Source organism: Protopterus annectens, chromosome 5.part0 (genome assembly GCF_019279795.1).
Source record: "Protopterus annectens isolate FY-2018-M chromosome 5.part0, PAN1.0, whole genome shotgun sequence".
In the NCBI taxonomy this organism is placed as follows: domain Eukaryota; kingdom Metazoa; phylum Chordata; order Ceratodontiformes; family Protopteridae; genus Protopterus; species Protopterus annectens.
In genome coordinates, this window is record NC_056735.1 from 968110627 (window position 1) to 968133643 (window position 23017).

At 40.3% G+C, this 23017-nt stretch overlaps 1 protein-coding gene across 2 annotated transcripts in view; it reads left to right on the top strand.

Moving 5' to 3' along the window:
* The window catches only part of LOC122802908 (protein Atg16l2-like), a 1475787-nt gene that overhangs the window by 1191732 nt on the left and 261038 nt on the right, over positions 1-23017 (top strand). For both annotated transcript variants that reach the window (XM_044072730.1, XM_044072731.1), the window contains exon 11: positions 13157-13227. In XM_044072730.1, the coding sequence (XP_043928665.1) occupies positions 13157-13227 (71 nt within the window). The remainder of the gene's footprint in view (positions 1-13156; positions 13228-23017) is intronic.

Here is a 23017-nt window from a genome sequence, read left to right on the forward strand (position 1 = left end):
ATTACAAATTACAGATTATATTTAGGACTTGCAGATTTCACATAGGAATAGCAGTTACACATTTCAAACATAAGGTATACAAAATACATATAAAATATGCAAAATGCAAAAAAAAATTTTTTAGTTCAAGCTTGTAGCTAGTAATTTCTGCAGACTTATAAGCATACTAGGTCATCCAATTCTTTTTGGAGTTATAGGATGGTAATATAGGATTATCAATTGCTGGAAGGAAGGTATAGTAAAGGAAGATTAATTGGGATGGGAGCAAGAGCATTCCCATTCGGAGGTTAGGTGTGAGTGGAGCAAGGTTTTGAACATGGAGGGGCTGTTTGTGGTATGGATTTTAGGAGGGGAGAGTTCATTGTTGAGCTACAGAAAAAGACAATAGTTTGCTTGGTGGACAGACAGGTTTATGTAGCTCAATTAGATTTTGGGAGTTTGATCTAAGTATTTTATCTGATTGATGCATCTTGAAGGTGGAGGCAAGGGAGGGATAGAGAGAGGGGCTGAAGATGAGTTTGTTTGCTTTTACAAGTTGAATATATAGGTAAGGTAAATGGGCAGTTCAAGCCACTTTAGTTGATATAGGGCATTACAGTGATGGGAAGTGACTCTATGGCCTACTGCAAATTTTGATATCTTGTTATAGCAAGAGGAAAATTTGTCTTGAGGGTAGATTGCAAGTTAGTAAGGATTGGGGCACCATATAGGAGGGATGGAATGAGGTATGTGTTTGCTAGGGTGAGCCTGGTTGTGGGAGAGATGTAATGGTAGTGTCGGTAGAGCATACCAATTTTATTATGTGTTTTTTTAATGTTTACTTGTAGGTGGTTATCGAATTTTAGTTGTTCGTCAATAAGTACTCCTAGTAGTTTAGAATTGGAGACTTTTTCGAGAGGGTATTGTTTTGGCTGATGATAGAGATTTAATTTTTATCTAGGGTAGTAGTTTTGGATGGGGTAAATGTTATTAGTTTGGTTTTGGCTGCTTTGAGTGCCAGGTGGTTGTGAAGCATCCATTGTTCAGTGGAGGAGAAGGCATCTTGGGTTAGTGTAGATAAAGTGGAGATAGAGGGGGGAGGAACAGATTATGGTAGAGTAATTGGCATACTGAATAAGGCTTGCATTAGGGATAGCTTGGTAGAAGTTATTTATGAATATATTGAATAGGGGGGGGCCTGAAATAGAACCCTGTGGGACACCAGTGGGAATGCTTAGAAAAGGAGAGATGGCTTTTTTCCATTTGACTGATTGTTGTCTGTTTGTAAGATAACTGGTGAACCAGTTGATAGAGGAGTGGGATAGGTTTAGTTTGGAGAGCTTGGTAAGTAGAAGGTTATGGGAGATGGTGTTGAATGCCTTAGAGAGATCTAGGAGGAGGGTGGAAATAATATGGCTAGAATCACAGGCTTTGTTGACTGCTTCTAAGAAGAAGAGGAGAGCTGTGACCAGGTCTGAAACCGTGTTGTGTGTGGGTGAGAAGTTTGTTATTTAAGAGGTAGGGTAGCAGCTGTAGATGGATGCATTTTTCGAGAATTTTAGATATGGGGGATAAGATAGTTATGGGGCAGAAGTTTGGAATATCATTGCTGTTGCCCCCTTTATGGAGTGGATGACATTCTGAGATAGACTGATTTATTAGGATGGAGATATGAAGGGCGATGGTTTTTGTGGCTACTTTTAGGAAGTAGGAGAGTATTTCATCAGGAGCATTGAAACCAGTTTTTGTTTTTAGAAGTTTCTTTATGGTAGCTATGGGGATAGGGTTAATGGAGAAGGAAGGGTATTGAGAGTGGGTATGTTGATGGAGGGAGGGGTGAGTGGGGGTGGGAGGGATTAAAGTGCTGGTGAAGGATGATAGTTTCTTTATGGAATCTATAAAGAATAAGTTAAATTGGGTGGCTAAATCCAAGTCGTTGGCATTTGGATCTGGGCAGAGGTTTTCTTTTTTACAAGGTTGAAGGAGAGAGGAAATTCCATTCCAAATTTTTTGGGGGTTTGTGTTATGATTTGTTTGGAGTGTAGGGAAATAGGTTTTGTGGTCTGAGGTAATATTTTTTTACTTTATTGCATAGAGTTTTATATTCATTTGAGGGTAAAGGTGTTTTTGTTTGTATGATAGTGTTTCCAGGCTTTTTCCCGAAGTCACATAATAAGTAAGATATTTTTGGTTAACCGTGGTACAGGATTGCTTCTTATGCATTTTGTTATTAGAGGGGCACAGGAATTGAGCAGGTTTAGGAAGGTTGAGTTAAAGTAGGTGACTGCATTATCTAAGGGCAGGGTCTTTAATGGGTTGTTTTGAGTGCATCAGTGAATGTGCTAGGATTAAAGTTTTTTTATGCTTGGGGTGGTACTGGTTAGCTGCGGTGGTGTAGTGGTAGCGTTGTTTCCTCACAGCAAGAGGTTCTCCCATTCATTTCTCAACTGGAGTGCAGGGAGTGCCTTCTATGTGGAGTCTGCCTGTCCTCACCCTGGTTTGGTGGGCGTTCGAAAGACATACGTAAATGGGCGTGCCTTTGCTGAAGGTTGAACGTCAAGCTGGCACCTCGGTGTTCATGAAAATCTACTGCCAATCATTAGCAGACCGGAGTTCCGCTGTGGCGACCCCTAACCGGGAAAAGCTGAAAGACAACAACAACATGCTTGAGGTGGTACTGTAGGCATGAGTTAATTGTAGGGAAGAAGGGAGATGGTGGACAAAAGTGGGGAAGTGGTCACCTAATGGGTCTGGAAGAGTACCACTATCGGAGATATAATGAGGATGGGAAACTGAAATCCAGTCTGTGGTACTTCCAGGGAGGAGATTTCTGGAAGGCCTAGTTGTGTTGATTAGCTGGGTGAAGTTGAACAAGTTTATGCTGAGTGAGTTGGTGGGGGATTGAATTGTGGCCCAGTTTATATTAACATCCCCCAGGATTATGGTTTCATTAGTAATATTGGTGGAAAAACAGAAGAGAATATCATAAAGGGTTGAAATATCTCCAGGAGGGATGTAAAGGGAGAGTATACATATAACTTTGTTTATTTAGATGGAGTAGGGCTGGAATTAGTTCTGCGTTACCAAATTTTGGGATAGGTTTGGTTTATGGTGTTACCAGTAGAGATGTTGAGTAAAGGAGAGTGACTCCTCCACCTTTTTTATGTGTTCTGTCATTCCTTCTTATATAGTAGTTGGATGGTATTAGTTCAGAGTCTTTTATATGGGGTTTGAGCCAGGTTGTTGAGATGGAAAGAATATCAGGCTGGTTATGGAGAGGTGGTTATGGCCAGGCATGAAGGTTAGGAATTTTGTTGCATATGCTCTGGGCATTAAGAGCTGAAAAATGGAGCGGTTTGCTTATTGAGGGTGGAGGATGGGGTTGGGATGTTAAGGTGTGTGTGGGAGAAGGGCCGGGGTTTGGGTGAATGTCACCAGAAAGAAGGATGGATATAAGATGTCGAAAGAGGTATTTGGATTGTTTAGTATGTGGTTTCTAGGTTGTTAGCTTTATGGGTGTGCATCTAGAATGGATAGGAATATTTGCTTTTGGGGTACGGTATGAATCTGTAGGGGAAGACCAAGGTGTTGTTGAAGGTATAGGGATAGGGAGGATATGTAGGTAGAGGAGTATGAATAATTTATAGAGGATGAGGTAGTTATGTGAAATGGTGGGAGATGATTTGTGCTAACAGGTTGGGTTAAATAAGTTAGGTTATTTATTTATTTACATTTGTTTACCTGGAAATTCCGACTGGATACAGGTCCCTTTTCAGTGGTTGCCCGGGGAGAAAAGCTCCACATTATGTACATGATAAATAGAGATACAAAGTTGCAGCAATAGTAAACATCATTACAGGTTGTTGGCTTTAATACAATAACAATATATTGATTATCAACAGTATATACAGTAAATGTTGCAAGTTAAGATAGTTTCTTGTCATTTATAATATTAGTAACAAAGTTGTCAGACAAGATGTTAAAGTATGTAAAGACAACTAGCTATTTCTGACTGTGGTTAGTAGTGGCGGTAGTATAGTTGGGTTAAGAGTCTAGGTGTATGGGGGGGTAGGGGGGGTCTTAGTCTGGATTAGAACAAGGACAAAGCCAGTGCAAATTTGAGCGCAGTCTTGAAAAGACTGGCGGAAGGTAGAGTAGTTATAGAGGGTGGAAGATCGTTCCAAAGTTTAGATATGGTACATGAAAATATGTCTTCGCCTGCTGAGTTTTTGGGTTTGATAACAGTGAGTTGATTTTTGTTGCTTGATCTTAGGGGCTTAGTGGAGTGATAGGGTTGGAGAAGGGTTTGAAGGGAAGGGATGTTAAGGGGGTGGTTAATAAGTTTATGGGCGATGGTGAGTTGATTAAAGTGAAGGAGTTGTGGGAGTTCTAGCCAGTTTAGTTCTTTAAGGGAGATACAGTGATGGCTGTGGTAGGAGGTTCCAGTGGCAAATTTAGCAATTTTGTTATAACAAGCATCCAGCTTGTGTAGGTCTGTCTAAGGTTGGTAAGTATGGGGGATGCATAGAGTAGGGTGGAGATTAGCTGGGAATTGGCTATGGAGATTCTAGCTGCCTTGGTTAGGAATTGGCAGCTTTGATATAATGCACCAAGTTTCTTGTGAACTTTTTTACTGTGAGAGATATGTGGGTGTCAAATCTAAGTTTGTTTATTTCCAGGTTGGATAAGGTAATAAGAAGTAATGTTTGTGTTAGAAGTGGTAGGGGTTTAATAGGCATGATGTTGGTTGTATATATATTAGGGGGTGAATTTAGGTTGCGTAGGTATATATGTAACTTATGAAGTATGGGTTTAGGTTTTGTTATTTAAATGTGATGTTATATAGTGTTAGGCTAGGGGGTGTGATTTTGGGAGATAGGAATGGGATGGGCTAGAAGACTAAGTGGGGTGGAATATATGACAGGGTTTATCAGGAGTGTGGTTGGGTTATAGAATTGGGTTATTTTGGTTGTTGGTGTGGTTAGTTGTGTATAAGAGTAGAGGTGCTGGGAGCGGGTGGGATTTGGAGGAAGGGTAGGGGAGCGGGTAGAGCCAAAGGGAGGAAAGAAGGCAGGTCAGCGAGAAACGATCAGTGAAGTGGATAGCAAGTTCCAAGGTAAGTATGCACAGGGAGATGAATAGTTTTCAGTAACCAATAGTGGGAGGAGCAGATAGATGTGTAGGGGATAAGAGCAGAAAGTAGAGCTTTAAAAAATAAAATGGAAAAGAAAAAGCAGTGGAAAAATTGGAGTACCAAGTAATTACACTAAAAGGAGAGGTTAAAGTAGAGAAATTACAGCAGAAGACTATGTTAGGTCCCGAGTTTGGGAAGTGCAAATAGTGAGATGCATAGGGGCGAATAGTAGGCTGCAGAAAGGGCGAATTTAAGGATACAGAGGATGGAAAGGTTGGCTGCTGACAATCTTGGTGGAGAACATGTTCTAATCACCTAGTAGGGATAGGCAGTAGTAATAATGATAACAGATTAACCTTTAAATGCACTATTTCTTGGTTTCCTTTACTGTTAGACGAATATTAAACTCAGGGAGTATTTGTTTGGGTCCTTTTACTGGAAATGAGGCACAGGAGGATATTTAGAAGTCCAGCAGGGTGGAGTCTGTAATCAGTGATGGGCAATGGACTGAAAGGCTGGGAAAATAGAGACGAAGAAAAACTGTAATAAAATAAAGCGAGTGGGACAGAGAATGTTTGACTTAAATTAGCTATTCTGTTCATAAAGTATACTAGACTTAAGAAGATTATTTTTTTTTTTAATTTCCGTGTAAATAGAGTGGCAGTAGGATGAATTGCAGGCATCTTGCATGGCCTCTGAAATCTATTTTCATTTTCACTTTTTTGCTTGAATTACCCTAATTTGTGTTCCCAGAGCTTCAGTCACCTCTTAACATTAGTTGTAAATTTTCAACAAAGTAAACTAACTGTGAGCCAGCACTGTGGCCTTATGTAAGGCCATAACTGTGGTCCACATGACCCAGATTCAGGTAAAGGCTCTGGTGTCTGAGATGTTGGTAAGGAAGGATGGGCATACCCATCCAGGGGAATATTGCTTACTGGAGGTCCCTCCTTGAGGGGAGGTGTGGTCCACAGAGGGGAGTATCCTTCAGTTGTTGCCAGTGAGCGGAGAGGTGGAGGGGGCAGTGGAATAAAGGTAAGTCATAACAATTCCCCTCAGCAAGCAGAAACAGTTACTGATACCAGCTCCCAAGGACATCCTTAAGATACATGTTGGCCTCAGCTCACTCAAATAAGTCCCGGGGAGGAAGGTAGGAGTCAGTATGCCCAGCAGTTGATGGCAATCAGGTGACTGGACAGAATGAATCAGGAAGAGAGGAAAAAATAAATAAATAAAGTACACTAGCTGAGCTGAATGTCTTTAAGGCTTCTATGTGTTTAGTCCAAGTTCTGACAGACCCTATCCCACATTTTTTCTGAGTTCTAAAACTTTCATTGTAATCCAGCAACTGTTAACTGACCACCCTTGCTTTTACTTCAGCAAATTAACAGACATTTAAACTATTCTTTGATTTGCCCGTGTCTGCAGTGGAAAAGATGTGTGTTTTATCTTGTGAGCTTTATTTGTTTTATAATTTCAGTCATGTCATTGGTATCCTTACAGTAGAGCACAGAACAAAAATAGTCTGACTCTCTGTTCTTGAATTTGGGTTAAAAACATTTTTTCCTGTTTCTGCTGAGGTACACGTCTCACATCTATATTACATAATCGAAGTTTTAAAAGTTCCAATGTCATATGGATGACACCATATGACTGAACTTTTAAAAGTTTGAAAATGTAATAAAAAAAAATAAACCAAAGAAAAACCTACCTGAACGGCTTAAGCAAGGGGACAAGCCCCCCTGCACCCCCCACGTGGGGGGAGCTGTGCCCCCACACCCCCCTGCTCTTTAAATATACCAACTCCAAGATAGCACTACAGTGGAGAAAAGGGAAATCTTCCCATTCCGCACTGTATGGAGATCTCCTTTGAAACGTTCGAACTTTTAAAAGTTCGATCATATGGTGTCGACCATATGATGTTCAAACTTTTAGGAGTTCCACAACGTAATATAGACCCCGTGTCTCTGTGCATGACATTTTTTTTCCTCTGTTGTGTTGGTAGCTAAACCCTTGACTTCCGTAGTGTACCAATACTTCACCCAAACCATAATGTTGAGCACAACATCCATATTTTTCCTCTGTTGTGAACATTTGCCAGGATTTATAAGATTATGGTATTCATAGCAAGGAAACGGTCTTTCATTTTTAACAATGGATCATGGGTGAATTGTTATCAAGTTATCATATATTTTATAATTTATTGACATAGTGTTTTTTTTCACATGACATGTTTCCCCACTAGCTAGCTACTGTGCCATGTCAAAAAAGGAACCTGGAGCCTCCACTATTCAGTACTGTGTTGTAAGCTGTCTGTGCTGAGTGAGCTAGACTTTTGACATGCATTTTTTGCAGAAAATTTCACATTTTGAAACTGTCTTTTTATGCCCCGTGCACTTTTTATAAGGATTTTCTCATTGCCCAGTACTTCTGCTGTTGTCCTTTGATTGATTGAAAAACATTTGCTTCCCCCATCCCACCCCCCCTGTTTTGCCCAGAAACACTCCCATTAGAATTTTTAAAAGCCCTGGGCACCATATTTGTTCCACACTGCAGCTGATCCGCCTTCCTGGTGTGCGTCTCCTGTAAGTTTAAAGTTTTACTGTCTGCCTTTTGTCACTTGTACTTGTTTTTTTTTTCTTACTTTTGACTGAATTGTTCAGCAGTCTGTATTAGGAGGAATGTAAATTAATGTCTACATAATAAAAGTGACACTGTCTTAGTTAGATGTTTATTTACTCATTCCATATTTAGAGTTGTAAGGTTAGATTCCTAGGGACATTTATTCCGCCATACTAACTGGGCCATTTTGTTTGCGGCTCACTACCAGCTCACTGGCTCTATGCCTGGGAAGTGCTGCAAGCAGTTGCAACTTTGAACATTTGCTGTAGTGAAAATTGGTATTGCTTGCTCCTTTTCTTAGATTAAAAGTATATGCTGTAGCTGTTTACTCAGTGCTAGCCTTAAGAAGTTTAGCTATTTGTTAGTGATTCTTGGCCAACTGTATGACAAAAAGATTGTACTTGTGCTTCAGAACTACTGCATTGTTTAAGTAAAAGATGCTCTGTTTTGCTGTTGTAACACAACTGGTTATAATGTAAGCAGTCATTACACCCCCGTCGTAACATATTTTCTGTCTTTATTACACAGTTCTTCACTTCCATGCACCTGGTCTACTCAGGATTTCCCTCTCTTTAGTCTGCCAGCATGGACTTTTCCTACCGAAGTCTAAGCCTACAAAATGTAATAGAATAAAAAATAACAATAGAAGAGGGAATCTGCAGCCTCCAGGAACTCTACTGTTGCATTTTTAAGGCAATGTAGGTGCCACTCTGTGAACTGTCTAGTTAAGTAAGTTAGAATGCTTAAGCCCAGGGGTGACAGCTGCAACCCCCCCCCCCTCCATTTTCTTCTATTTTTATATAGGTAGCTCTTTTACTTGCTAAAACTTTAAAGTAAACAAGCTTAATGTTATTTAGGCTCATAAAGTATAACAATAGCAAGAAAACAACCAAAGTATAAGGCTTTACTCTCCTGCGCTGGATCATATATTCCCTAACAAAGTGCAGTTCACACCATTCTCTGTTGTATTACCCCCTGTATTGTACTGAAAAGAAATTTAGACAATACATCATCCTGTGTGAGGTACTTACTGATTATTTTTCTTTAAAATTATTCCAATTAACGAACAGGGACTGCTCGCTCCATTCGCCCTCGTTATGCTCAGGCTCACTCCGTTGCCCTGCTCCCCATTCCCACACATCCCCACTTTAATTTATCTTATACTCTCTGGTCAAAGCTACAGTTCTACCCTCTATCACCAATTAACCAATCTCGTGCTTCCCAGCCTCACAAGATCCCTCCCACACCCCCTTCTCCACTGCAGTCACGTCGTAGAGCCAATCAAATAGCTTAATTAACTGTCTCCAAGCAGTCCTCTTCTTTCCCAACCAATAACTAGAGAGTTAATAATTATTCACTTACTCATACTTAAATCTATATGATACTACAACTCAAAACTATAACTCGTACCATGTGTTTACTCCATACCTTACCTACTTTACTTCTTTACCTCACATTCCTAACTTCTTATCAAACCCAACTGTACCTTATCCAACCTCTGACAACCATTACACTTTCTATACAACCAAAGGAACCATCCTGCTCCTTCACTGTCTCTCCATCTCTCTTTAATTTATCCTTTACCTAACTGCTCAAGCACAAAGTCTTTAAATATATATGCATATCCCTTTAACCAAAATTCAAATCTTTATGCCATTACCATTGCCTGTCAAAACCACTCCACTCTCAAGCACACTTCTACTTTATAGGGATATCTACCCCAATCCAGGCCCAGCCTCCCCAACAGTTTCACCCACTGACTCCCCCCATGCCACCCACCACAACTGTTTTTCTTGCCCCCTAGTACCAGACACCTGACTATGTACATAAGCAGTATATAAAGCCCATCTAACAAAACCTCAAACCTACAGTTCTGGACTACCTTCTAATCCTCTCAGTCCTAACCCTATCCAAAACATGGTTAAACCCCATATCACCAACTCAGAGATCTTGCCCCCCCCCCAATACAACATCTACCGTCTAGACAGAGCCACCAGAAAAGGTGGTAGATTCACTGTCATGTACTCTGAACACTTTAATCTGTCCCCCCTACTATTAACCTATCCAGACTTCCACGTAGCCAAACTATTTATCGTAAACTGCCACCTTAACCCCCAAAAGAAATTTGCCATCACTGCTATCTGTATTCCACCATGAAACAATATTCCCATCCTCGAATCTATAGTCTCATGAATGTCACTCCATATTCCTTGTGAAACCATCCTCTTAGGAGACGTTAACATTGACTCATAAAAGCTATCCACAACCAGCCCATCCCTCAACATTAACCTTCATGGCTTTCACCAACTACTAATTTTCACTTACTCTCTTCAACAAAAATAATAACAATATCTCCACCCTGGATTGGAGCTTAACAACTGTCCCTAACCTTTACCAGAACCCTACTACCTTACCAGACTCCCTAAGCAACGACCTCCCTATCTGAGTACATAGACACACTGTTCAGAAACTCAAGTTCCATCTCTATAAAGAACATTGCAACCTCTCCTCGTTTAGTAACGGTACCTTCAACAACATGCTTAACTCCATAAACTGGTCCGTTCTGAAATACAACCCCTAAATGATGCAGTTTTATATTTCAGTCATGCTTTCCTTGCTATCCTTGACTCACTGGCACCTCTTAGAAAAGTTGGAATTAAAACTACCCACACCTCTTGGCTCTCAAAAGACACCCTCACTCCTATGGGAAAAAAAGGATAGCACCTGGAAACTGTGGATTAAAACAAAATCCACTTTCTTTTACCACAAATACATGGAACTTTGTAACCTTACAAAAACACATTAATATGGATAAGAAAAAAATCTTCTTCAATGCCCAACATACCCACAACTCTACCCCCCCAAAATTCTGGCACTCTTTTAATAAAATCCTGAACCCAGGCAGCCCTACTATCCCCACCCTCTGTCCTGACAAAACTCCCCTCAAAACTACCACTCTTCTTAACTCCTGTTTTGTAGAATCTATCCAGAAACTAACCCAAAATAGTCAAAACCATCATCTAACATATACTACCCTCAGTTCTGCCAGTAATACCTCTCTTACTCTTAATCCTATCCCAACTTTCTATGTAAAATCTCTCATGTTTAATTAAAACCATGCTCTCCCTCCCCTGACAACCTCCCTCTTCTCTTTCTTAAATTAGCTGCTCACTCAATAGCCTACCCTGTTTCTAACGTGATTAACAGATCCATACAAAAATCCACCATCCTAGACATATGGAAATCTTTTTACACCATTCCCTTACAAAAAAGAGATAATAGCAATGAACAATCCAGCTATAGACCCATTGCAATCCGATCTCCACTATCTACATTCCTTGAAAAATGCATACATAAACGACCACTAAACCACCTAATAGATAAAAACCTTCTAAACCCTAATGAACATGGCTTCATACCCCACCAAAGTACATCCACTGCCCTTCTGTCCTTTACTGAGACTCATTTCTTGCCTTCTCAGAAGATTTCAACTCTCTCTCTCATTCCAAACTTCTTCATGAACTATCTGTTCTCAATCTGTCTTCCTCTAGTATTAAATGGTTCTCTAGCTATCTCACTAATCGACAACAGTCAGTAAGATGGCAGTCCTCTTGCTCCCCTTACTTACCCATCGATACAGGGGTCCCTCAAGGCTCTATTCTTCACCCCATACCATTTAATATTTTCACCAGCCAGTTACATACTTCCTGTACAACATCCACCCTGGTACAATATGCAGATGATTTTACCCTCATCACCTGTTCTGACAATATTTCTAACCCCCTCTCTATCACTCAAAACAGGTTCTGGTCTGTAGAAAATTGGCTAACTGAAAACCAGTTATTACTTAACCCCAAGAAAACAAAACGTCTGCCCTTTCTTCCAAAATCACTTTCTCATCACAGAACAACCTTCACCATTTCCTCTGTAGATAACACCACCGTTCAGGCACACCCACATACAAAGCTCCTTGGCATTATCATTGATGACCAACTGAAATGTGATATCCATATACAGCACTGTATCAAAAAGACAAATCCGGAACTCGCCTTATTTTACAGACATAAAAGATACCTAGCCCCAGACTCCAAACAAACTGTAGCTCAGGCGTTCCTCCTTCCTTGTCTACTTTATGCCTCTCCTATCTTTACACATATGCATTCTGCCTCTTAACTAAACTCCATCATATAACAACCCAGTTAGCCCTGAAGGAGGCTTGACAACACTCAAGTTGAAAGCAGGCTTTATTAAGAGTAATCAGGAACATGAACATGGATGTTCCTGAATTTGCTTAATAAAGCTGCTTTCAGCATGAGTGTGGTCAAGCCTTCCATCAGTGCTAGCTGGTTTGTTATGTGGTTCTTGCAGTTTGCGAGCACTTACCCTGATATACTTTTTTGGTTAAACTCCAGCATACTTATTACAGTGTCACAAAATTTGTCAGTAACCTACCCTACAAATTACATCACTGCCTTGCTCTAAAACAACTCCGCTGGCTAGATTTTCCCCAACTCCTGCTTCTTTCCCAGCTGCAACTAACACGCTCTCTACTCTCCAAACCATGGGCCTATCTCCTCACTTATATCCCTCTATACCCTCTCCTGCACTCACTGAAGCTCAGACCAGCACCTACTAGACACGTACAGACCTAATAAAAACATCAGCAAACTTCTTTATAAATACCGTATATCACAGGCATGGAACAAGCTTCCCCCTAACATCTGAACCATTACTAGTACAAATCACTTTAAATCTGAACTCAGAAAGTTCCTCCTAAATACCAACGCTTGCCATTGCCATGATCCTACATAATCCACTCTACCCCCCCCCACCCCCCCTTACACCTACTCTGCTGCCAAAGCTGTCTTTCATCAACTTCCTTTTAAATTCACTGTACTCTAGGCCAATCTACTCTAGTCCAGTTATCTTGTGAAACTTGATTCTCCCACATACTTATATTTGATTTTTTCAAAATACAAAATACCAAGCTATCTCTAATCTGTAATCAACAATTGTGCTGATTTACTTGTTATGCTACTTGTAATTACTACAGAACACTTGGCTAACTTGTAATTTTATTTATTTTTTTCTTGGCTGTATAAAATTTGATTTTCCTTGTAATGTTTATCAGCACTTTTGAAATGTTTGCACAAACTGTCTTGTTTTGTATTATAACTTTGGAGTTTTTCTCCTCAAGTCTACACTGAAATGAGCCACTGGCTCAGTTGGACTAACCTGGTTAACAAACGAAAAATAAGTAAATAATAAAATGTTTTTCATGTGTACCTTTTTTGCCAGTAATTATAAAAATAGGGGAGAAAGAATGTATTAAAATGAGCTGAAAGCGTCATTAAGAGTTTTGTTGAAGTTATGCTGTTCTTTCACTGTGTACAGTAAGTGTTATCGTTTCCTTGAATTTAGGAAGACTTGAAAGCAGGACATCTCTTCAGAGAAGCAGTAGTGGTATCACTAGCATCGAGTTTGATCCAACTGTAAGTAAGCACTTGAATGTTTGGGAGGAGCTGCTGTTTTGTTTACATAATTATGCTGCCTTTTGTAGTAGAAAGTGCTGTGCTGATGAGTAAATTTGATTAGCTTTCTGGTCTAACTTCATGTCAGCTGCCAGACAACGTCACATAAAGATGAGTAGATTGGAATCAAGAAACTGAGCAGGAAGGTGTGTGTGTTTTAAATCAGGATTTTTTTTTTTGTATAGTTATGATGTTCGGTGAGTAGAACCCTTTTTTGCTTTGTAGGCAACCCCTTCACAGTTGTTGGTTCTCCAGTTTTGTAACTGGTTGTGCAATATCCTGTAGAGTTTAAGCATGTTTTTGCCAAATTATTCAGTTTCAGCCCCCACCCCCAAATAAATAAATTTAAAAAAATACAGTTAGGTGAACTTGTGAGTATTTAAAAACTTCACTTAAGTGTGATTGTTGAGAGAGAGAGATTGTGTGTGTGTGTGTGTGTGTGTGTGTGTGTGTGTGTGTGTGTGTGTGTGTGTGTGTGTGTGTGTGTGTGTGTGTGTGTGTGTGTGTGTGTGTTATGCTTTAGAGACAATGGCTAAGGTTCACTGAAATGCATAAAATGATAAACTCCAACTACCAACTGGTACTCTTCACTATGTTGTACATAGCGTATGTATTATACATAGCTTTATAGAATGATTAGTTGTTACATATAAAACTGTCTACTTAGCACTATTATTTTGTGCTACTATAGGTTCATAGGTAGGTACTAGGCTATCGGCCCTGGGGCCTATACAAGCCCAGCCAAAAAGGTACCCTGGCTTTTGCCACCCAAAAAAATTATTTTCCTGTGCCACTGTCGAGCAGAGCAACAGAGGTGATCCACAGGGTGAATTTCCTATTTCCCATCCTATCATCAAGATTTTTCTTAAAAGAGTGCTAATGAGGAGCTTTGTTTGATATAGATAGGTAGTTTATTCCAGAGTCTGGGAAGTCTCGGGGACAGGAATCTATCCCACCAGCATGTTCTGTTTATTGTGGTGACAAGGTTTAGGTCCCTAGAGCGTGTATTTAAGTGGAGCATGTCCAACAGCTCTGGGTTTGACATAGCTTTGTATGTTAGGCAGAGATCACCTCTGAGCAGGCGATATGCGACGGAATAAAGCTGGAGTTTTTTAAGACGGTCTGCATAGGGCATCTGTTTGAGGCCGGTAATGCTCTTTGTGAGGTATTTCTGCAGCCTTTCCAGTTGTTGTAGATATCTTGTGAGGTGCATACCAAAAGGGGCATTGTACTCTAAAATGGGTCTAATGAGTGATGAGTAGAGGGGAACAATGACCTCTTTTTTTGTGTATGAGAAACCTTTTGTGATGAGGTGTGCCACGTAGAAGGATTTCCTGACTACTGTGGCAATGTGATTGTCAAAGGAGAGACTACTGTCCACCCGTGTCCCAAGGTCTCTTATCACACTTTCGGTGTTAAGTATACTACCGCCTATGTTGTAGTTCATGGGTACAGAGTTTTTACCAAAGGGGATGACAGTGCACATTTTGGCATTGAGCTTGAGGCCATGGCTTTGACACCAGGCATCTGTCTCAGTGAGGCACTTTTGTAGGATGTCCACATAGTTAGGAGTTTCATTTATGGCTCCTAGTTTGCAGTCATCTGCAAACTTCGTTAGCCAGAGACCTTCTGTGTTAGCCTGTACTTCAGAGAAGTAGATACCAAACAGGAGAGGACCCAGGACTGAACCCTGTGGTACTCCACTTGTCACTGGTCTGAAGTCGGATTTGGAGTCTGCTACTTTCACAGTGTGGGTTCTGTCATTGAGCCAGTTGGCAACCCATCTTGTGACATAGGGATTTATACCTAGTTTAGTGAGTTTATCTATAATTCCAGAGTGGGAGAATGGTTTTGAAAGCTTTGGCAAGATCTAGATAGGCTGTGTGAACCACCTTACCCTTGTCTACGGCTTTGGTGACTGCTTCAAAGAAGTCTATCAGGTTTAGGAAACATGATCTGCCTTTTACAAACCCGAACTGGGTGGGGTCCAGAGTTGGAGATTACCAATGTCTTTGTTTATAAGCTCCATGATGATACGTTCCATGGTCTTGCAGACCAGGCTTGTCAGGCTAATGGGACGGTAGCTCCTGGGGTCCATGGTGGCTTCCCCCTTGTGGAGTGGGATAACCCATTCAGCAAGAACAAAGCCTGAGGTGAGGCCTTGATTGAACATGGTATTTAGGTGGGGTGCCAGTTCGTTCTGTAGTTCGTGTAGAACGCAGCCTCGGATGTTGTCTGGACCCATGGATGCTGTGTTCATGGCTTTGGAGAGTGTGGTTTTTACCTGTGCAGCTGTGATTACAGGAACTTTGCATTCTTCCGGTATAGAGATGGGCTCTTTAGGGGGTGAGAGGGGGGGTAAAGTTAGCACTGAACCTATCTGCCAGGATGTTGGCAATATCAGTTGGGTCTGTATATTTAGTGCCATTGTGCTGTAACTCAGAGCAGATCTGAGTGTTGCCATTGAGATTCTTGGCATAGCTATAGAATGCTTTGTGGTTGTCTTTAGAATCAGTGGCGATTTTGTTTTCGTAACTAGCTTTGGAGGATTTTATCAGGGCTCGCAGCTTCTTACTGAGGCTGACCAGGGAGCTCCTCCACTCATGGGATTTTACTCTCTCTTGCAACAGTTTCTTCCTTCTGTTGTACAGTTTGATTATGGCAGGGGACCACCAGATTGGCTTTCTTTTTTTGGAGGATAGCGTCTTGGTTCTGTTTGGGATAGCACAATCCATGCACTCATGTAAGTGCTTATAAAGTGCAATTGTATAGGATTCAGTAGTCATAACTGTATTGTCCATCTGCGTGGGTGTCATGAAGTTCACCGTTTCTTTCTTAAGAAGCATGACGTTGGCTTTGGAGAAATTTTTTACCATGATTTCCTTAACTGGGGGTGGGGGCAGGATGTGGATATCTAGGGTAATTAGCTTATGGTCGGATCAGACCAATGAGGCGTTGACTTCAGGTGTGGAGTACCGGTCACTCATGTTGGTAATGACTAGATCTAGGATATTGTTGCCCCTGCTGGGGGTGTGGATAAGTTGATCCAGGGCATTGGAGTTTATGAATTCCAGAAAGCGTTGAATGAAGGAGTTGGTACATGAGTAATTTTCCCAGTTAATGGTGGGGTAGTTGAAATCGCCCATTATTAGGGTGTTTGGTTGAACCCTAATATTTTCCAGTACATCAAGAAAAGAGGAGTGGGAATCCAGGGGCATGGTGGGTGATCTGTAGCAAACTACAGTTTGGATTGCAGTTTTGCCCAGAGTTAGTTGCACTTGGATAACCTCGGCTGCATTATGCTGGAGCAACTAGCCTGGAGGTATGGATATCCTTAATGAATATGAACACACCTCCGCCTTTGGTGTTCCGGTCCAGGTTACATGGCCAAAAAGTGTGGTATGAGTTATAACCTTGTAGTGCAGGGAGCCTTGAACCAGGTCTCAGTCACTGCACAGATATCGATGTTCTCCATTTTAAGGATTGCCTCGAGTGAGTGCATTTTGAGATTTAGACTTCTAACACTGAGTAGCATCACCCTCAGTTTTTGCTTGCCTGTTCCTGTTATGGTGGTGAGTTTGTCATTTGAACCTTGCCTAAAAAGGCACTATAGGGGCGGCAAGAACCTTAGCCAGTGTCTGGAATCCCAGGGGTGACAGCTGCAGGCCATCTCTGGCAAAGCATCGTGGTCTGTCGACTATGTCATCCCAGACAGACAGATACTGGATCCCTTTAGAATGGCACCAGAAGCTTAGCCAATTGTTGAATTCAATTATTTTGTCCTTGTACTGCGGCATCATTGTAGGTGATGGCAGAATGATACTCAGGGCTACGGTCATACCTGCTTGGGCTACAAGATCAGAGAGCTCTTCCATGTCTCTTTTCATGTAGTCCAGGGAGGTATGTCTCAGGTCGTTCACACCAGCATAGACAATGACAGAGTCATATTTGTACTTGTTGTGGAGTGACCTGAGTGCATGGGTTATGTGGTGGATCCTGGCACCCGACAGGCAGCTGACAGCAAACTTCTCCTTGTTTAACCTGGTGAGTGGGACATCAGTGTGCCTGACTATAGTGTCACCTATAACTAGTGTGTTGGGTACGTTGTTTTGCCTTATTGGCTGTGGTTGAGTGGCACACTGAGTCTGTGGGCTATGTCTCATTTGGGTTGTGTTGGGGGATGGAGGTTGCTTGCGTTTCTGCTTTGGAGGTCTCTGTTGCTTAGACAGATTATTATTGAGAGCCTCCGCAAATGTTTTTGTGTTACTATGTGTTGATTTTGATAGTGTAGATTTAGTGAGACTATGTGATGAGTGTGGTGTGGTGCAAGTGTTTACCTTCTCCTCTTGACTGTCAAGTTCAGTCTTGATTGGAGAGAGCTTTACCTCCAGTTTGGCTAGATAAGTGCATCTCTCATGTTCTGTAATTCTTCTGTATATTGCAACTCGTATGTACTCTGCAGTTCTGCTATATTATGTTAATGCTCTCTCAGCCTGGTTCATGGCTGAAAAGGATCAGTAGACCAGTCCACCTACCTGGTTACCAAACTGTAATTTAATAAGTGTGTCTGTCCTTACTGGTCCTGTGCCTTAGTCCCATTGCTTACTAGAATACTCTGCATTTTCCCAGTCACTCTGAATAAGATAAAATAGGCATTGGAGTACAATTGAATGAATTAACTTAAGGATTAGCTCACATTCCCAGGTTAAAATATTAAAATACTAAATGAGAATTGCATTTTGCCAGTACTGAGCAAGATGAAGGACAGGTGCTGCCAACAGTGCAGTAAATGTAGCCTAGAGTAAAAGGAGGTGGTCACTCATTAAGCAGCAGTTATGAAGCTAATGTTAATATTTCACCTTCGCAGCTGCAGATGTACTGGTTAGCATTGATGAACAGTGCAATTTCCCTTTGTCAAAGCACAGCTAAGTTAACAGTTGTGCGTCCCTCCAGGACATGTCTCAACTTCAGTACAATGTGAAAAGAGATCCTAAGGTGGACAATGAGGCCCATATAACTCCAATTACCAATGGTTAGCTTTAGCCATGATGTAATACACCATGATCCATATACATCAGAAGCCACATTTGGTTTAAGAAACCCATCCTATGGTAATGCACAGACAACCTTTTTTATTTCACTATGATGACATTTTGTGGCTGCTGAAATGGACATGAGAAATATGCGATGGAAAAAAAAAATAAAAACATAGAATTTTGTGGTAAATGAAGAATGTTGTACTGATTTCTTTATTGAAAGTCTGAGTACCATAATTCTGTTATACTAACTCTGAAATTGTGATATCTCACAGTATTCCCCCTTCCCCTAAGTAAAGTCATCTTGAAGTAAGTACCCAGAGGTAAGGCTGGGGTAAAAGGGGTGGGTGTCTCTGTTGAAAGCTGTTAGGGGCATAATAGGCACCTCAGATGAGTTGCAGATCTGGCATGGATGAGTTAATAGCTTTCATTTAAATAGCTGTGGCTGATATCGCAGCTGCTTAAATTAATGTGTTTAATTGTTTGAATCTTCTTTATAACTATCTTAAGAATATAGTACCAGCTGCTTTTTTTTGTGGTCCTCAACATCGGGTTAAGGAGTACTACTTCTGGGATTGCCCAAGACACTAACTGACCCAATTACAGCTGTGCTTAGATTTAGTATATATAAGTAGCATGGATGATATTGTGTTGTAAAAGTGCCTTAAAAGAATAACAGTGAGGTATACAATTTGTTGTTTTTGGTCAGAGTCACATCTGTTTTTTTAATACAGCCTGGTGAATTACAGGTATCAAGCCCTGACTACAACCTAAGCAACCCAAATTTTATTAGCGGCTCTTGCATCTGTCAGTGTCAGCAAGGAGGATGAGCATGCCTGTTTTGGGGAAGGGGCTATGTTGGGCATCTCTGTAGTGGAGCTGTGGCAGAAGCCAGAGCTCAGATAGAGAGATGACACCAGGTTGGGGAGGTGGGAGGAAAAACTGGACATGTCTGGTGTATAGAGCCTAGGATGGCCCATACACTGAGTCTATTCCATACTGCCCTTCTAGCCTGACAGCAGTGTTAGCGGGTTCAATACGAAATTTCGAAATCCCAAAATCTTGAGTTTGAGAATATCGAGTTCAGAATCTCGAAATCTTGGAATCTCGAAATTGTGACCCTTCCCTGCAAACATCACCCAACACACTAAAACATGTATGCAGGGGGCAAACCCCCAAGCACCCCCATGTGGGGGGCTGCACCCCCCACACCCCCCTGCAACTTAAATATGCCAACTCCAAGATTGCACTACAGCGAGGACAAGGGGAAATCTCCCAGGGTGCACTGTATGCTGATCTCCGTTCAGGATTTCAAAGTTTTGAAACTTCGAACATATCATCTTCGATCATATGAAATTTGAAGTTTTGAGCTTCGAAATTCTGAACGGAGCCTGCGTTAGTGTATTAGGGTGGAATTAAGGCAACACTAGCATTTGCGTACCCTGATTAGAAAAATAGTCTTAAGGTGTGTGTGTGTGTGTGTGTGTGTGTGTGTGTGTGTGTCTGTGTGTGTGTGTGTGTGTGTGTGTGTGTGTGTGTGTGTATATATATATATATATATATATATATATATATATATATATATATATATATATATATATATATATACATATATGTATGTATGTATATATATATATATATATATATATATCTATGTATATATATATATATATATATATATATATGTGTCACTATTGTATTATCAAAAACACAATCCAGCGAGTTGTGTTTCCAATAATACACTTTTGCGAAAGTGCATATTGCCGACTATGCACTTTCACTAAAGAAATCAAAATAAAAAAAAAGTAAAAAAAAATTACTTTAAACAGTGTTATGCAATGCCCCCCGCAACCCGTACTTTATTATTCTCACTCCGAGATCGCACTACTGTGAGCAAAAGGGAATATTCCCTTATCCCTACTATAGCACGATGTCATCGATAGCTTCATTAGCTGTAAATCAACACTATGCATTGATTTATAACTAACGGTGTATGCAAATTGCATGCCTTCATTAATTTCCCACTCCCCATTTAGCGAAATGTTTCGATAAAATGCACTTTCGCTAAATTGTGTCTGCCGAAACATGGTTTCGATAAACCGTGTTTCGACATTCTAACAGTGAGCCATAGATATATATATATATATATATATATATATATATATATATATATATAGGGTCAGTGGCATGAATTAAGGTGGAAGAGTTCCTCTCTGACAGGCTGTGTTTGAACAGAGGAAATAGGCAAGAGTGTCCTCTTCTCTTTTTGTTATGTGCTTTATATCTTGAGCCATTAAGATACCTATAAATTTAAGGATATAACTTGTACGGTTATTAAGAAAAATTAGTTTTATTTACAGACAATATTGTTTTGCATTTGGTATATCCAGAAAAGGACATTCATGTTATGGACCATTTTGAGACAGTTTCATATCTTTTGGGGTATAGAACACATGAAGGTAATATTAAAAAATATAGAAGTAAACTATGTACTCATACAAGAACTGGTTCAGCAATACCCATATTCATGGGGACATGATAAGATGAAGTATTTAGGTGTATGAATTAAAAAAAGATTCTGTTAAGGCAGTTAATGTGTGATGGGACTAAACAACAGATAATACAAAAACTGAGAAGCTGGAAAGCCCTTATTTATGGATATGGATAATACTATACAAACAGTGAGAATGTTTTAGTCCCTTTAGTATAATGTACAGGACAAGCATATTTTGATTGACCAGAGGAGAAATTGTGTGCAATAATTTATTTATTTTTTGTTTATTGGGTTAGTCCCCGTAAGCTAGTAGCTTGTTTTGAAGGGAGAACCAAGGTGGTATTGATACTACTAGGGGAAATTTGTCCAGGACATTGGGGGACTTCTCCTATTCTTTTTGATAGGTGCTGTGGGGTGTTTTACATCAAGCTACGCTACTACCAACTCGGGTAGATGGAATTAACAGAGTTGATGGTATTTTTTCAGGAGAGAAAGTGGGCAAGTGTTAAGTGAGATAAGGTGCTTCTACCAATTGAACAAAGTGGTCTATGATTGTGTGATTTGAAGGGATATTTTAGAGCTAGACAGCTATGGCTTATGTACATAATACAAACAGAAGAGATGATGATGATGAAATGGGGGAGAAGTCAAGAAAGCAGGTAATAGTAGGATTTTGGATGCAGGTCTTTAAGTAGAATAGCAAAGAACTATACAGAATTATTATTCTTCTTCTTTCGGCTTTTTCCCGGTTAGGGGTCGCCACAGTGGATCAACTGTCCGCTCATGATTGGCAGTGGAGTTTTACAGTGTCGAGTTGCCAGCCCGGCGCCCAACCTTCCACAGAAGTCACACACATGCACACACTCACACTTAGGGCCAATTTAGAGTGTCCAGTCCACCTACAGCATGTCTTTGGGATGTGGGAGGAAACCGGAACAACCAGAGGAAACGCACGCAACCACAGGGAGGACATGCAGGCTCCGCACAGAAGGCACCCCAGCCGAGAATCGAACCGGAGAACCTCTTGCAATGAGGCAGCAATGCTAACCGCTGCACCACCGTAGCCACCCAAAGAACTATACAGAATATTATATTTATAAAGTAGCTAAACATATTCTAACAGCTAAACCATCACAGTGATGGCAAAAGGAGATTTCTGTAATAGGGATGATGACAAGTAGGGGTATAGAAAACAGATAAAATGTGGCTGGAATTTACTGGTAGAAAGTAGCAAAAGAACCAAGATAGTGGGGGCAAATAACTAGCAAAGGAAAGGTAGTAGAGTGGGATGAACCTAAACAGAAATTTGGACTATACTTTAGAAACTGCCTTTCCTACCAGCAACTGATTATGGAGTATAAACAAAGAAAAAGGAATAAAGAAGTGTTAAGTGCAACACCAGAAATGGTAAAACTTTAGTTAAGTGTAGGACAGAAGCTGCTCTTAAAAATGGGGTCATTAGGGCATATAAATATATAAAGGTTTTTTTATGATATTCTATCTGGCCACATAGCACACTTAACTCTTGCTGATTTTAAGAAGGGTCTCAAAACACACCATTTTGACCTTACCTTTAGTTAATTTAATGTTGTACTATTTATTTTGTCAGTATTTTCTTAATGTTTGTTACTTAACGTGTTGTACAGTGCCTGGGCTCAGGCACTTTAATAAACTTGAATTTGAACTATGTGGTAATTATAGCAATCAGTTGAAGTTAGAAAAAATAGAAGAGAGGATGGATTGGTAATATACAAAATGAACAATGGAAGGACAACAGGATGTATTCCAAGAGTACAACAAAGTCCAGAAGGTGTAGGATATTGCAAGGAAAAGTTTGCATAGGTATTGTTATACTGAAAGAAAACTTCAAGCAAATTTTCCTCCATTTTGAGACTTAAAAACACATTAGCATATTTTACAAATTGGAATGCCAAATTCTGTGTATATCTAAATAGCTGAATAGGTACATATGTCCCCTCAGAAATAAATGAAATGCCAGATTCAAAAATAAAACTCTGTGGTGAAACCCAAATATAAATAAGCCCTATAATAAAATAAAAAAAACTCATTGGTATGCAAAAATAAATCTAACTCTGAAGATGACAAAAACACTCTTGCTAAAGTAAACAAGGAACTTTGAACTCTTATCAAATCGACCAAAGCAAGATATGAGGCAAAAATAGCCACACACATGAAGGATAACTACAAAGCCTTCTTTAAT